A 15,290-nucleotide genomic window follows, 5' to 3' on the forward strand; every position below is an offset into this window, starting at 1 on the left:
CTGAAGCACAGCACTAGGATGGAATACAGGGTATAAATGTTGATTATTTCTAGGAGACTAATTAGAACTTCTCCGGGTAATTAGAAATTTCATTTGATTGCTAAGAATCACTGCGAGTCTAATCCTGCAGTTATCACAAAATGAAAGGTTTGGAAAATGATGACTACTGCTCAATTCCCAAGGGAGCCATTAGACCGAGGATATATACAAATAATCCCTGAAACGTGGGAAGAAAATAAAAAATTTATGTAAACAATAAGATACATTTTTTTCCAGGAGCTCAGAGTCACCTCCAACTTTTCTTGTAAGTAAAATTATTGCCATAGATGTGATTAGAAAATTGTTAAACTGTTAACAATGAGAAGTTTTGGTGTTGTACCAGTTTTAGTGGGAATGCACAGCCTCCATGTCATCCACCAGCATATGGAGCTGCACCAAACAACAGAAGGAAATCCTAAAACAGAGCAGGCATCAAAGAACAGAAGGAAATGCTGAAACAATGCACTAATCCAGCTGGTAGAGCAGGGGGCTGTGGAACTGCACGGGGCAGCGCGTTCGGTGGTCGCGGAGGATGCGCACGCTGCCGTCCTCGGGGTTCACCTCCCGCAGGACGGGGGAACCTGCCCTGCTGCCCAGCCCTGGGAATGCCTCCTCATCCCCATCCCCATCCCCATCCCCATCCCCCTGGAGCTTTCCTGCTTTTCCAGAGCCTGGGGCCGGGGCTGTGTCTCCTGCTGCAGCAGCACTTTCTAAATCGGGCTCCGTTCTCCCGGATCCGCCAGGAATGGCTGAACTGGTGGCAGGAGGTTCGTGCTGCAAACAATGGTGTGAGGCACAGCCTGCTTTTCCCATTGTTCCAGCGGTGGGAGCTGGGCTGGATCCTGCAGCACCTCCCTCAGCTGCAGGACACTCTGTGTCTGCCTTTGTTTCGGGGTAGTTGCTGTCGGTCTTTCCAGCAAGGGCTCCCCCCGAGCTGCCAAGCGTTCCTTGTCCATCGCGTTCCTGTGGCTGTCAAGGAAATAAATGAATTATTTTATAGCTGGAACAAACTGTGCACACAGAGACAGGCGAGATTTGTTTCTCCAACAGCTCAGCTCCACTGGGATAGTGGAAAGTGTTCCAATCCCGTGGCAGGGGGTTGGAAGCAGATGATCCTTAAGGTTCCAAATCAGGTTGTGATTCCGTGATTCTCCTTCTGGAAACCAAATGAGCGGGTGCTGAGGTTTTCCTGCTCTTGTCTGGTGTGTGGGAATGAGGGGCAGGGAGATCCTTCTGCATCCCCAGGGTTTCCTGCTTTCCTTTCCAGCAGCAGCCACTTCCCTGATTCCCAAATCCCCAAATCCCAGCGGCCACAGAATCACCCAGGCAATCTCAACTCTTGTTGCAAGGCTGGAACCTTGCAATTAGGGAAATTCCTGGCCTGTGGGGCTCATCTGGGAATTGCAGTTTGCCTCGGGAGAGGAGGAACTGGCAGAGGTGCTGTCCAAACAGCACTTCCCCCATCTCACCATTACTGGGAGTTTTGGCCAAAACCAGCTGGTAATTCATCAGTGGAGAGTCAGGATCAGGATCTATCCAAGAGCAGCTGGATTCATGGATTCAGAGACTCTCTCACACCCCAAAGCACAGGAAACTTGGGGAACACCAGTCAGTCCTTCCCAAACGGGACAATTCTCCCACAGGAGTTGGAAGGGGCCCTCGAGAATCATCAGCTCTGTGTCGGAGGTTTGTATAAATGGGATGGGACTGTTTTTTGAGTTTTATTGTGGTATTAGTCTTAATATATGGTTGAGATAATTGAAAGATGGTAATAGTTTATATCTTGTTAGTAGTAAAGATTTTTCTGTTATAGAGCATTTTTAAAACTTTCTAGCCAATAGCATGCTAAACATATTTTTCTACAATATTAAAATTTATCTTAACCAAATCTGAAACTCAAACTATTATTCCATATCCTTACTCACTATACTGTTATAACTTTTCTACTTTCAAACTTGACAACTACAACTAACTATAAATTCTCTACTTTTTCTATTTTAAAAACCTACTTTTACAACTTTCTAAAAACCTTCTTCCCTTTCCATATTTCCCACAAACCCCAACTTCTGGCCCCACACAGGAGCAGGAATGGGATGATTTAAGGTATCTCAGTTGCCCTAAGATCCCAAAAGGGATTTATCTACTCTCCAACACTTAGAATTTCAATTTTTTGTCACAGCAGCTGTGAGAGTTAAGCTGGATCCACTATCTTTGGGAAGCTCCTCGTGCCTCCAGCCCAGTTCCAGAGTTCTTGTGCTTCCTCTGAGCTTGCCTCCCAAAAACCCAGCTCCACATTTACCCCAGCTGCAGCCCCCAGCCCATTCCCTCTAAGAAAAGTTTCATTTGAATTTTGGATGCAGTGCCTACCCAGAAATCCCAGTGAATGAGGGGGTTTTACCTCACATTTTCCTCCTTACAAAAGGAACATTTTGATTTCTTCATCTGTCCATTTATTTTGCCAAGGGAGGACAGTTTAATCCCATGGCAGATCCCAGAAACTGCCTGGTTTGTTCCAGGCAGAGGAAGGAGAGCCTGAATGAGGCCTCAAACTTCAAGGATTGAATTTGAGACCAGTGTTTAAGATTAATAGCCTCATGTTTAATTATCTACACAACAGGAACCCACCAAGTATTCCAACACATGGATTGAATAAAGATGAGGCAGGATTCTTCCCAGAAAAAACCCTCTAGGATTTCTCTACCTGTACAAGGCTGAGTGGGTGAGCTATTCCTGCAAGGAAAAAGCACTTTTTTGAATGACTGGATCACAGTTCTGCACCTTCCAAACGAAATAGAGGAGGTTTCAATCCTTTTGTCACATGAAATGGCACAAACACAACTTTTACTCCTGAACACTGACATTTACACTTGCAAATAACCCCAGTCCTGGGTTTTCCCTGCTTCCTCAGGACAAAACAGGAACAAAGCTGTTTCAGGGGGATTTGACAGGATCTTGCTGAAGAACATAAATCAGCCTGTGCTGCTCCTGGATCCTTACCTCCACCCTGATTTGAATTCTGTCCTCAGTAACATCCAGCACTTCAATTAGAGGCTGGCTTTCCAGTGCTGATTGGGAGCAAGGGGAAGGGCAGAAAGCAGTGCCTAGAAATCCATCAACGTTCTCCTCACTGACAAACAATCTTTCCTAAAGAAAAAGAGAGAAAACAGCAGGTTATGCTCTTTTTGTGCTACACTTCAGGGGTACTGAGGCTAAAAACTCACTGCAAAGAAAGCCAGGACAGCAATTCCCAAGTTTCACAGCACACTCAAGTTTTGACAGAGAAATTCTAACCCAGACATTCAAAGGATGAGGTGCAATGAATTAAAACCAGTGCTTAGCTAATTTTGCTTGAAGGTACAAATCTGCAAAGTATCAAATATAAAGGAAATATATTTTTCTCTCTTTGGATGGGTGAATAATACATAGATGTAGACTCTGAAAAATGATTTGTACCATCCTCACCTACCTTAACACCACGAAGGTGTTAGACTGTTGTGGGTTTGTCTCCTGGCTGGCTGTAAAACACAAACACCTCCTTGGAGAGGCACTGTGGGATCTTCACTCCAAGATCAGATCTGGAACTCTCAGGGCTGGATCCATTTCACACCCAGCCACTGAGGCTGCTCTGATCTCCATGCAGACAAGCCAGTTGGAAAAAAACAAGCAAACAAAAAAAAAAACAAAAACCCAAAAACAAAAAAGGAGAGGTATCCACAGGCAGCCTGGGGTGTGTTTCCTAGCTGTTCGTAAACAGCCTGAAATGTGTTGCGATGGATTTAGAGATTTAAATCAGTTACAGGTAATTAAAGGTCCTAAAATATATCCTGAAGGGGCTGTTTCATAGGAACTGCAGAGCTTTCCCTGTCCTTGTGTTATTCACACATCATCTGTGTAGGCTGAAGGGAAGGACAGACAAAATAAAAATGGTCTGACCTGAAGGAGTGGTTCAGGTTCTGGGAATTACCTTCCATATTTAATTGGAAATAAGAGGGACAAGTTGCAAACCTTCCACATTAAGTCACACTTTTAAATTTCTCGGTCCAGTTCAACTTTCCTGTCAATCCAATGAAAGTTAAATTCAATTATCACTGACATCTTGCAGACCAAGAAGCAAAAAGGCAATTCTGCACATTTCTGGCCCCCTGTGGATGGAGCCTTATGCACAGCCAGATGTCACATTGTGTCTGAGGTACAAAATTTAACTGTTGTCTTAAAAAAAAAAAAACAGGATTGGAAAAATAAGCCAGAGTCCTATTTTTTCCACTAGTTAAATTAGAAATCACAATATGGAAAGTCATAACATACGTTCTGTTGGTTTTCCAAGGCAGAGGATTGGATTCATTTTCCATCCAGAAAGATTACAATCCAGGCAAAGAGCCAGCACTGGATGGTTTGGGGAGAGATTAAAGTGCAGCAGAGCTGCCCTGACTGAAAACCCTCTCAGAACATCCCTTCTTTTTGCATTTCTGCATGCAAAGCCTAAAATTCTTATTCCCTCGTGCTGCATCCTCTCCTGCCTGCCAGAGAGGGATCTGCCAGAGCTTTAGGCTGTGGAAATTCACTGCAGAGTTCAGGGGAAGGTGTCAGAGTACAGAACAAGGCTGCAGACACAAAATCTGTGCAGCACCAGAACTCCCACAAGCTCCTGAACTCGATCCTTGGGCAGCTCAGAGAAGAATTCCCAGCTCTGCCCTGGATTTCTTGGCCCACAGGATTTGGGATTTTGGTGCCCTGCTTGTACTTCCAAAGAGAGCAAAGCTCAGCCCTCCTCACCAGCTGAAAAATCAAAGTCAGAGAACCACAGCATGGTTTGGTTGGAAGGGACTGTAACAGCTCATCTCATTCCACACCCCTGCCATGGGATATATTGTAGGACCTTTAATTACCTTCCACTAGACCAGGATGCACCAAGTCTCATCCTATTCTTCCATAAAATGAGGAAAATAATCTCTTTTCCCTCTGAATCTGCCTCTGGCACCCATGGCTGTGTGAGGGACAGCCTCTCCTCATCAGCGCCATCAGGACTTCACAATTTGGCAACAAATGCCCTGAGTCTTTCTGGAGAATTTCTTCCTGATTAAAAACAAAAGAATTTGTTTTCTTCACAGAAAATAAAGTTAAAAGAAAAACTGAATGGGAGGTCTATTATCAGGAAAGTTTCCTCCCCCAGAGGTGCTGGCACTGCCCAGGCTCCCCAGGGAATGGGCAGAGACCTGAGGCTGCCAGGGATGCCCAGGGAGGATTGTTGAGGGTCTGTGAGGGCCTGGAGCTGGATTCCATGATCCCTGTGGGTCCCTTCCAGCTCAGAATATTCCATAATTCTATGATTAATCAGTGCTTTAAATGAGGATAAAAAGTAACCGCTTCTGCTGTTGCTCCGTTAATTCTGACTCACTGCCCAAACCAATTTTACCAAGTTTCACCCCAGCCCAACGCTGAATTCCCAGAAGTATTTACCATTTTATCCCATCCCTACCCCGTGGCCTGCCATAAATCACAGACCTGGGGTGTGTTTGTTGGCAATAAGGTGATTATCATTAGCCTGTTCCACCAGACACTGTAACTCAGACTTTGCATTCACGGGGAGCACACACCGAGGCATTTATATTACTGCAGATGTTATCAGAGCACAGACCTTGGAAAAAAACGATTCAGGAATTTATTCTAAAGCCTGCTCTGCCTTCCAAGCCAGAGCAAACAGAGGACAACCATCTGCAGATGATTTGAATGACCCTGTAAAATAATTCTTCAATTTAAGCCGTTTATTTTCTGGTATTTATGATGCTCTCTTAGCAACTTCGAATTTAATTTGTTTTTCCCTGCACACAACTGTCATCTGCTGTTTGGTACACATTCATTTTTCCCTGTGACTAAACTGAGACCAAATTAACATAAATGTTAGCAGGGATGACTTTGGTTTCTGGAACACTTCATCATTCAAACCCGTCCTTGTGTCTCACGGCACCGACAGCGCGGAGCCGCTCCCCTCACGCTGCCCTCAGCACTCAGATGGGTTTATTCTGCTTTCATTTATCCCAATTGAAGACAGTTTCCATCCACAGATACCTCCCACACAGGCTGCAAGTTTGAAAAGCAGGACAGATTTCAGGCTTAAATTATTTTGGTGGCTCCTGTAATGAGAGGATCAGGGAATCACAGAATGGTTTGGGTTGGGAGGGGATTTAAATCCCATCCAGTTCCAACCCTTCCACTACCCCAGGCTGCTCCAAACCCCATCCAAGCTGGCTTTGGACAATTCCAGGGATGGGGCAGCCACAACCCCTCTCATCCAAACCCAACAATTAATGCCAATATGGAAAAGACATTCCTGGATTTCCTGGCCTCTGCATTCGTGGGATCCCAGCACAAACCAGCTCTGAGAGCTGAGAATTTGAAGCTCCAAGTTTTGGTGCCTGTAGTGAAATGAAAACTTTTCCAAGGTGCTCATGACTGCAGAGATGAAACAGCTCCAAAGAAGCTTTGATGAGCTTCATCAGTAGGTTAATAATGCTTCCTGACATAACTGTTTTGTGTAGTCACGGTATTCCCAAAATGCAGCTACCAATTAAAGACTATTCAGAAATTAGTTTGTTTTATAGCAGAAGCAAACTAATTATGGTCCTTAATGTAGCTTGGGAAAGGGATTACTTTGAAAAATGTGAAATAATAAGTTTGTTGTGTTCTCCTTCTTTGTCCTTCTCTGACCTCCCAAAAAACTTGCCAAGAGTCTTGAAATGCTGAGCACAGAATTAACTGAACCAAAAATAAACTGTTGGAGGATTACGTTCAACAGCTCCAGTTTCCAGCAGCATCTTCTTAGAAGTAACCCCTGACTATTACAATAAGTCTTTAGAGCAGCTTGGAAATTGAAAATTATAACTCCAAATAGCTTGGAAATGAGAGCAAAACAGCTCTCCGGGATGGATTTCTCCATGAAAGGTGGCAAAGGATTAAAACATCCATGTTTTACACTTCCCAACACAGCTCTCAAGGGTTCATGCTTGGTTGACTCACCAACCAAGGGAAACTTTTATCCACAAAAGCCCTAATTCTGAGCTCAGCGAGGACAAGGACAGCCCACCATGGCCCAGGGGGACACTTCCAGCCCTTGAGGACACTTCCATCCCTTGGCCTTCTCCACATGGTCCCAGTGCCAGGAGCAACAGAACTCTGCCACCTCCAGCTCCACGCAAGTGATGTAGGGAAATGCAGATGGGATATTGGAATTTGGGAATTCCTGGCTGGGAGGGAGGTGATGCCCTGGCACAGAGCAGCTGTGGCTGCCCCTGGATCCCTGGAAGTGCCCAAGGCCAGGCTGGATCAGCCCAGATCACCTTACCCGGTTCCAGCCTCTTCTAGGGGGCACCTGATCATCCCAGAATCCCAGAGTGGTTTGGGTGGGAAGGGACATTAAATCCCACCCAGTGCCACCCCAGGGACACCTCCCACTGTCCCAGGTGCTCCAAGCTCCATTGTCCAACCTGGCCTTGGGCACTGCCAGGGATCCAGGGGCAGCCACAGCTCCTCTGGCAATTCCAGCCCAGCCAGGAATTCCCAGTTCCCAATCTCCCACCCATCCCTGCCCTCTGGCAGTGGGAGCCATTCCCTGGGTCCTGTCCCTCCATCCCTTGTCCCCAGTCCCTCTCCAGCTCTCCTGGAGCCCCTCCAGGCCCTGCCAGGGGCTCTGAGCTCTCCTGGAGCTTCTCCTCTCCAGGGGAACATTCCCAGCTCTCCCAGCCCGGATCCAGCCCTTGGGGCAGCTCCGTGGCCTCTCTGGACTTGTTCCAACAGCTCCACTTTTTTTTTTCCAGCTGCTTTCTGGAGGAAAAAGCACCAGGAGCTTCCAAAGGGTCTCCTTCACATGGCACTGGTGGCTGGGCCAAGCAGAAAAATCACACCCATGCAGAACATCCTGCGTGGAGGCCTCAACACTCCCAGAAAAGTTAAATAAAACTTCCCTATCTCTGAGCAATTCCCATTTGGATCCCTCACACACAGTGTAACTCAGACTCAGCTCCAACTCCTCAGGAATGTTCAATATAATCTTTTTCAGCCTGTAAATGTGGAAAAAAAAAAAAAAAAAAAAAAAAAGCAATGCATAGGAAAGCAGAGGAAATATTTCCTCTGTTTTCCTCTGCTCCCTGCTGTTCCCTGGAGGCCCGTGGGGGTTTACGTGAGTTAAATCCCAATATTCTCATATTCTCCAGAAGATCTGACGGGGTCTTTTAGGAAAGGGATGGGCTGGCTGCAATTCCCTGCCCAGCAAGGGGTACCCAGGGGGAAATGACCAGAGGAACGAGCACACATCCTCTGAGCAAACCCATTGCAGGCCTCTGAGAAGGGCAGGAAGGGTGTGGATCAGCCTAAAAGGGAATTCCTGCATGAACCAGTCTCTTTCTAATCCCATGAAAATGAGCAGACACGACCCCAAAACTGCAGAATTCATTCCCTGCCAAACGTGTTTCACATGCTCCAAGAACTGAGCCCCCAAGTCTCAGCAGCTCAAAACACCCCCAAAAAACTGCTTCTTGTTTTTGTTAGGAATGGAGCATTTAACCCCAGGAGACCAAACATTCCAAGATATTCCAAGTGCTTTCCAAAGGTTCAATTTCCATAATTGCCCAGCTCCAGCACTGCCGTAAACCAGGACATACTGGGACATGTTCTCAGAAACCCTGCCTGGCAGGCTTACAAATTGTATTAATGGTTATTTAACTCCCAACCGTTCTTCCTCCGTCATTTACTCCCCAGGCTGTGTTGTCTGGAAATGAAGGGGAACTCTCTAATGCAGGAGTTTCCCAGGCCTGAATTCCCAGGATTTAAGCAAAACATGTAGAAGGTTTCAGAGGGTGAGCTGCAATGAAGAGTGATGGGGAGAGCACAGCCCATGGCTGGTATTTTGAGGCAAAGAGCAGAGATTTTGGCAGTGGGGAAATCAGGAAGCTTCCTCAGGTCATGAGATTATTCCCTGGAAAAACAGGGCCTGGAGCAGGCCCTGCAGAAGGATCTGCACTGTGGTCTCTGGTGCAGTGACTGAGCACCAGAGCAGTGACAAAAAGTGGCTTTTAAACCCCTAAAATATGTGACCCTAAGCCCACGACGTTCAAAGTTATGGATTCTTTATTTTTATAGGATTTCTGGTCACCATAACAAATCATAGAATCAAGAGGATGGAAAAGACTTCCAAGATCCTCAAGTCCCACTGCAGTGTGGACATTCTGGTTTGGCCAAGGAGTAAAACTCCTCACAGTTAAAGTGCAGGGAGGAGCAGGGCACTGTAAAGATTTCCTGAAAAGAGGCACTTGCTGGAGTGGGAATTCCAACTGCTCAGCATCTATGGAAACTGGGCTCTAAATAGATCATCTTCCAGCACAGGGATTCAGCCTCTGCTGACTACAAAAGGAAAAGCAGCTCTTGAAGTTCTGTTTCAAGCATGGCATTCTAAGGATGAGCCCAACTCATTTTTCTACCAGCATATGGATCAGACCAGCTTCCAAGAAGGAATTGGCACTTAACGGGAATGGTTTGGGCAGGCAGCCTCAGAGGGCATCGAACAGCCACCGTGGCATGGAGCACCAAGGAGGGGCAGATTCTGAACTAACCCAGGGAGGAATCTGCTCCATGGAACACCACAGCAACCTCAGCCTCCAGCAGCAATTGACTTCCCAGAATGGAGGAGCAGGAATTCCACAGCTGTTAAAAACATTGGACAGGGTTGGAGCAGCCTGGGATAAAGGTGTCCCTGTCCATGGAATTGGTGGAGCTTTAGGATCCCTCCCAACTCAAACCACTCCATGATTCACTTTTGCCAGGCACCATCCAGCAACGTTGCTGTGTAAGAGGAGATGACCACCAAGCAGACTGAGAGGTGCAGGATAAAATTCCTGCTCCAGGATAAAATTCCTGCTCACCTCAGCCCCAAAAGCTCCCTTTAGGCACTGACACCGCTCTGCACTCTGCAGTGATTGATGTGACTCGTTACAGGTCTCAGTGCAAGAACCACAGCTCTGATTTATAGAATGAGACTCAAGGCAGAAAAACCCCCAAGGTGGCATCAGACAAATTGAAGGAATCAACATAAGAAGAAGAAAAGCGACCAGGAACAAATGGTTAATGGCCAGAAGGCAGCAAGTAATAGTGGCTCTAATTAAATATTCATTTTTCTCCCTCCAATCTGAGTGAGTGCAGCTCTCAGGCACTTTGGGGAAATAGCACAGATTAAAAAAAAAAAAAAAACAAAAAAAAAAAAAAAAACAAACAAAACAAAACAAAAAAAAAACAGGACAAATTACTTCAGTTTATTTCTCCTGCTTCAATTTGCAGACCCACTGTCCAAAAGGACTGGAGGACAGGAGAATCTCTTGGAGTTTGCTGTGAATGAATGGACAGGAAGCTGATGACTAATTCCCAATCTCTTTCTCCTACTCCACCCAAAACATTTTGCAATATATAATAAAATCAGCACATTCAAGGGGTTTTTGTAACTCACAAAGCCAAAAATCTCATTACTGGGTGGCCTTTTAAAACCCTGCAATCACAAAATGTTCCTCCAATTGCAATAACAAATCCATATACCAAACTTCCAACCATTACTACACCACCACCACGTTCACCACCTAAACCATGTTCTCAAGTGCCACATCCAAAGGTTTTTCTGAGCATTCCCAGGGATGGGGACTCCACCAGTGCCCTGGGCAGCCTCAGTACCTGCACAGAAAACAGGCAGGAGTTTACACAGTGGCTTTTTTGACGTGGCAGCAGCAGGCAGTGCCAGATCACAGCAGTGAACAGCAGCACTGAGTGTTCTGTGGCCCCACTTGCACAGACTTGCAGGCTCCTGCTCCGGTAAAAGCAAAGGAAATGCTCTGCAAACAGCTCAGCGTGGGTGGTTCCCCATAAATTCATCATCTTTGATGCTTCCCCGAAATGATCAGCTCCTCCTTCCCAGGAATTGCTGCTGTAAAAGGTGTGCGGCCGCTAAATGGGAAATTCAACGTGGTTTCAGCTGCACAAACACTAATTGGATAAATATCTTTCAAAATCAGGCACAAGTCATTTCTAGTTGTAGGGATGGAGCAATTAAGCTGCTCCAAGCCAGGTCTATCCCAGTGGATATGCTTGAAGCCTGCCAGCTTCCTGGACTTGCAATCCCATTGCACGTGATCTAAACTTCAGAGGATTTTATTGCTCTCAACTCCAGCCAAACTCCAAATCCCATGGCTAGAAGGTTGCACAAGAACTGTGCAGCTTTAATCCCTGCTCATGAGAAACTGTCTGCAAGTCTGAGCTCACAGAGGAACATGGTTCTCCACAAAATTTGTGTGAGTGGTTCTGGATAATGTCACAAGGTGGGCATCCCTCTGGGGACACTGGATGCAGCCACCCCACTTTCTCCCACCACGGGAGCACCACTGCCCAAGAACCCATAAAATTAGAAAACACTAAATTAGAATCATATTCAGACAGAGCAGGTGAAGCTTTACCCCAGCAAAGTGGGACAGTTCACAGCTGCTGCTTGCTGTTCTGCTCTGGTTGAACTAATTAGGGTCGCTGTGGCTGTAAATGGAAATTCTGTCTCAAAACACAGAGACAGGGACATTCCCCCTACACTTCATGATGGTGTATGCACACGCGTGTAAAAGCCTGGTGTATCATAAAGAGCTTTCTTTGTGTGAACAGGCTGCACTTCACAGGGCTTTAAAAGTGAGCACTTAGGACATAGGCACTGTTTTCATCACCACAATTTTCCTTAGGAAAAAAAAATTTGCATGGGAAGCAGAAGTCATTCCAATTCCAAGGATGAAGGTGTCAGCTCCACGGTGTGACCTTGGCGCTGCTCGTACAAGACTCGCACAAATCGGGTCACGGCACTGCCATCCGGGAGCAGCTCTCTGAGGAAGCAGCAACTTCAAATTGACCCTCACACCTCCCTGAGCCACCACTCAGCAACCAGCAGCCACACCCAGCAGGGCACCTCGGGCAGGTGACACCCCGGGCGTGCCACCACCGTGCCACCGTTACCTGCAGAGCGGAGGGGTGGAGGCCGAAGCTGAACTTGTCCCAGAGCCCGGTGCTGCCGGGGGCCTTGGCGAGCCCCACCACGGCGTTGTGGGCAGAGACGCTGACGCTGCTCTCGGGGCACAGCAGCGCGGCCGGGAAGCGCAGGAACAGGGCGAAGGCAGCGGTGTCGGTGCGGAAGCGGAGGCTGTAGTGGTGCGTGCCCACATCCCCGCGGAGGCTCCGGGGCTGGATGCCGGGCACGAGCAGGAGCAGAGTGAGGGATGCCTCGTCCTGCCGGGCACGGAAGGGAGGGCATGTGGCCACCTCGCTGGGGTGGCCCTCGGAGGCCTGCGGAGGGGTGTCCCCGGTGGGCATGGCTGGCTCGGGGCTGGCGATGGGGGAAGCGGCACCGGAGCAGGGCAGTGCTGGGCCCGCGGACTCGGTGGGTGGTTCTGGTTCTGTGGGTGGATCAGTGGCGGGGGGTTCGGTTAAAGGTTCAGAGCGGGGGTCCGTGGTTGGACCAGCGGGGGGTTCAGAGCTTGGATCAGTGGCCGGTTCAGCGGGGGGGTCAGAGTTTAGATCAGTGGCCGGTTCAGAGCTTGGATCAGTGGCCGGTTCAGCAAAGGGTTCAGAGGTTGGATCAGTGGCCGGTTCAGCAAAGGGTTCAGAGGTTGGATCAGTGGCAGGTTCAGCAAAGGGTTCAGAGGTTGGATCAGTGGCAGGTTCAGCAAAGGGTTCAGAGGTTGGATTAGTGGCAGGTTCAGCCTGGGGTTCAGGAGGGGAGTCAACAAAGGGTTCAAAGCTTGGATCAGTGGTCGGTTCAGCGGGGGGGTCAGAGTTTAGATCAGTGGCCGGTTCAGAGCTTGGATCAGTGGCCGGTTCAGCAAAGGGTTCAGAGGTTGGATCAGTGGCAGGTTCAGCAAAGGGTTCAGAGCTTGGACCAGTGGCCGGTTCAGCAGGGGATTCAGGAGGGGAGTCAGCAAAGGGTTCAGAGGTTGGATCAACGTGGGGTTCAGCGGGTGGATCACAGGGTGGTTCTACGGGCGGTTCCGCGGGTGGTTCAGCGAGGGGCCCGGCAGCCGGACCAGCGGGAGGATCACAAAGTGGGTCGGCGGGGGGTTCGGCGAGTGGATCACCGGGCTCCCCGCCGCCACACGTGCTGCGGGCCGCGCCGCCAGGCCCGAGTTCCGGGGGAGGAGCCGCTCCGCCGCCCGCCTCTGCCGGCCCTGCCCGTGCCGGCCCCTCGGCAGCGGGCTCGGCCCCCTCCAGCCGCTCCGCGGCCGGGGCCGGCGGCTCCCGCGGGCCGGGCGGCGGCACCACGGGCAGCGTGACCTGCAGCTGCCGCTGGGCCCGGTGGAAGGCGGCCCGCCCGCCGCTCTCGTCCACGTCGTAGGGGAGGCGGAGGCGCAGGCGGTAGGCGGGACAGCGCGAGTCCAGCCGCAGCTCCCGCCCGCGGATCTCCAGCTCCGCCTGCTCGGCGGAGCGCAGCAGCGGCAGCTCCACCGTCACCACCAGCTCCCGCGGTACCGGGCTGGGCGCGGAGTCGCGGCAGTGCCGGTAGTCCTGCAGGTCCACGTAGGAGCGGTGGCGGATGCTCCAGCGCGGTGTGGTGGGGCCGGAGGGCGGCGGGGGCGCGGCGGGCGAGGAGCCGGCGGCGGGCGAGGAGCCGGCGGCGGGCGAGGAGCCGGCGGCGGGCGAGGAGCCGGCGGCGGGCGAGGAGCCGGCGGCGGGCGAGGAGCCGGCGGCGGGCGAGGAGCCGGCGGCGGGCGAGGAGCCGGCGGCGGGCGAGGAGCCGGCGGCGGGCGAGGAGCCGGCGGCGGGCGGGAAGGGGAAGGGCGGCAGCGGGGACTCGCCGTCGTCGGGCGGCTTCGGGGCGCCGCCGGGCAGCGGGGAGCGGATGACGGGCGCCTGCGGGGCGCCCTTGTAGGAGACTCCTCGCAGGACCGTGGCGTTGTTGCGGTCCAGCCGCACCCCGCAGCGGCTCTCCACGGCCTCCAGCGCCGTGTCGCGGAGCAGGCGGCGGAAGCGGGCGCTGCGGGCGGCCAGGCGCAGCGCGGCGGGGTGGAACACCACGTCGTACAGGAGGCGGCGGCGGCCGCCGGGGCGCAGCTCCTCGCGGCCCGGGGCCAGGCTGTAGGGCAGCTCCCAGCGCTGCCCGCCGCGCTCGGCGCGGGCCCGCGGCTCCCCCATCAGCGCGTTGCTGCAGACGTTGATGTAGCAGCGGCGGGAGCCGTCCTGGCTGGTCCGCAGCACGAAGCCCGGAGTCGGGTGCACGAAGCGCACCTCCACGCCGCGCTGCCGCTCCAGCGCCGCCACCTCCTCCTCGTACAGCCGGCGCTGCTCGGGGTCGGTGAGCTCGGCCGCGTACTCCGCGAACAGCGCGCGGAATTTCTCGTCGCGGAAGGCGCGCTTGAGCCGCTCCGCCTCCTCGGCGCTGAGGTCCAGGTCCTGCAGTCGCCCCGCGCCCGCCATGGCCCCGGCACGGCTCGGCCCGGCCCGGCCGGGAGCGCTGCTGTGGGCGCGCCGAGCAAGATGGCGGCGGTTGCTGTGGTGACGGTAAACAAGATGGCGGCGGCGCGACAGTTGCCATGGAGACGGCAAACAACATGGCGGGCTGTCCCTCAGGGCCGAGGCCTCTCCGTCCCGGCCTCGCCTTTTCCCTCCCCTCGGTGGCTTCCAGCCAGCACCCCTGGCATCAGCAGGGCTGGTTTTCCACCGTCATCTCGTCATCTTCCAGCAAAGTGTATGTTCCCTCCCCAGGCCACACTCTGAGCTCCACTGCCATCCCCTCACAGGGCACCTGTAAATCCTCAGCAGACCCAGCTTCCCTCAGAGCCCGTATCCCACTGTCCCTCCTCCTTCCTGCTGTGAAAAACAAGGTTCACTTTCCCGGTAAAATTTAAAAGTTTAAAAAAGGACAGTAGGATACAGAAATAAAGCAAAGGTAACAGCTGGGTGCTTGGCATTCAGCCAAGAGCACACCTGCTATTTCAGAGACTGCCTTTATGTAACTTTTCTATTGCATCAGCCTACTGCATATTCATGAACAATTATGCATATTTAAATTTCCCCCAAAGTAGTTTACATGTTCTAAGAACTGTTTAGCATTGGGTCCACCTTTTTAAAGCATGCACATTTCTTGCCTGTGGTTTTAGTCCATTCTCATCATCACCTCACTCTATACTTTGGTCTATACTTTTTACAGACAGGAGGTGTTGATTGTAGTAGGGGTCTTCATCACAAGTTCATTG

General features: G+C 50.9%; 1 protein-coding gene across 1 annotated transcript; it reads right to left on the reverse strand.

Annotated features, from left to right (window-relative positions):
- Positions 1 to 225: 225 nt before the first annotated feature.
- DNAAF2 (dynein axonemal assembly factor 2) lies at positions 226 to 14,511 on the reverse strand. Its single transcript, XM_077783868.1, has 4 exons — positions 13,836 to 14,511; positions 12,061 to 13,697; positions 3,037 to 3,183; positions 226 to 1,008 (listed from the first exon to the last, which is right to left on the reverse strand). The coding sequence occupies exons 1-4, from the start codon at positions 14,509 to 14,511 to the stop codon at positions 505 to 507; spliced, it is 2,964 nt and encodes a 987-aa protein (XP_077639994.1). The 3' UTR covers positions 226 to 504.
- Positions 14,512 to 15,290: the final 779 nt, after the last annotated feature.

Source organism: Lonchura striata, chromosome 6 (assembly GCF_046129695.1).
Source record: "Lonchura striata isolate bLonStr1 chromosome 6, bLonStr1.mat, whole genome shotgun sequence".
In the NCBI taxonomy this organism is placed as follows: Eukaryota; Metazoa; Chordata; class Aves; order Passeriformes; family Estrildidae; genus Lonchura; species Lonchura striata.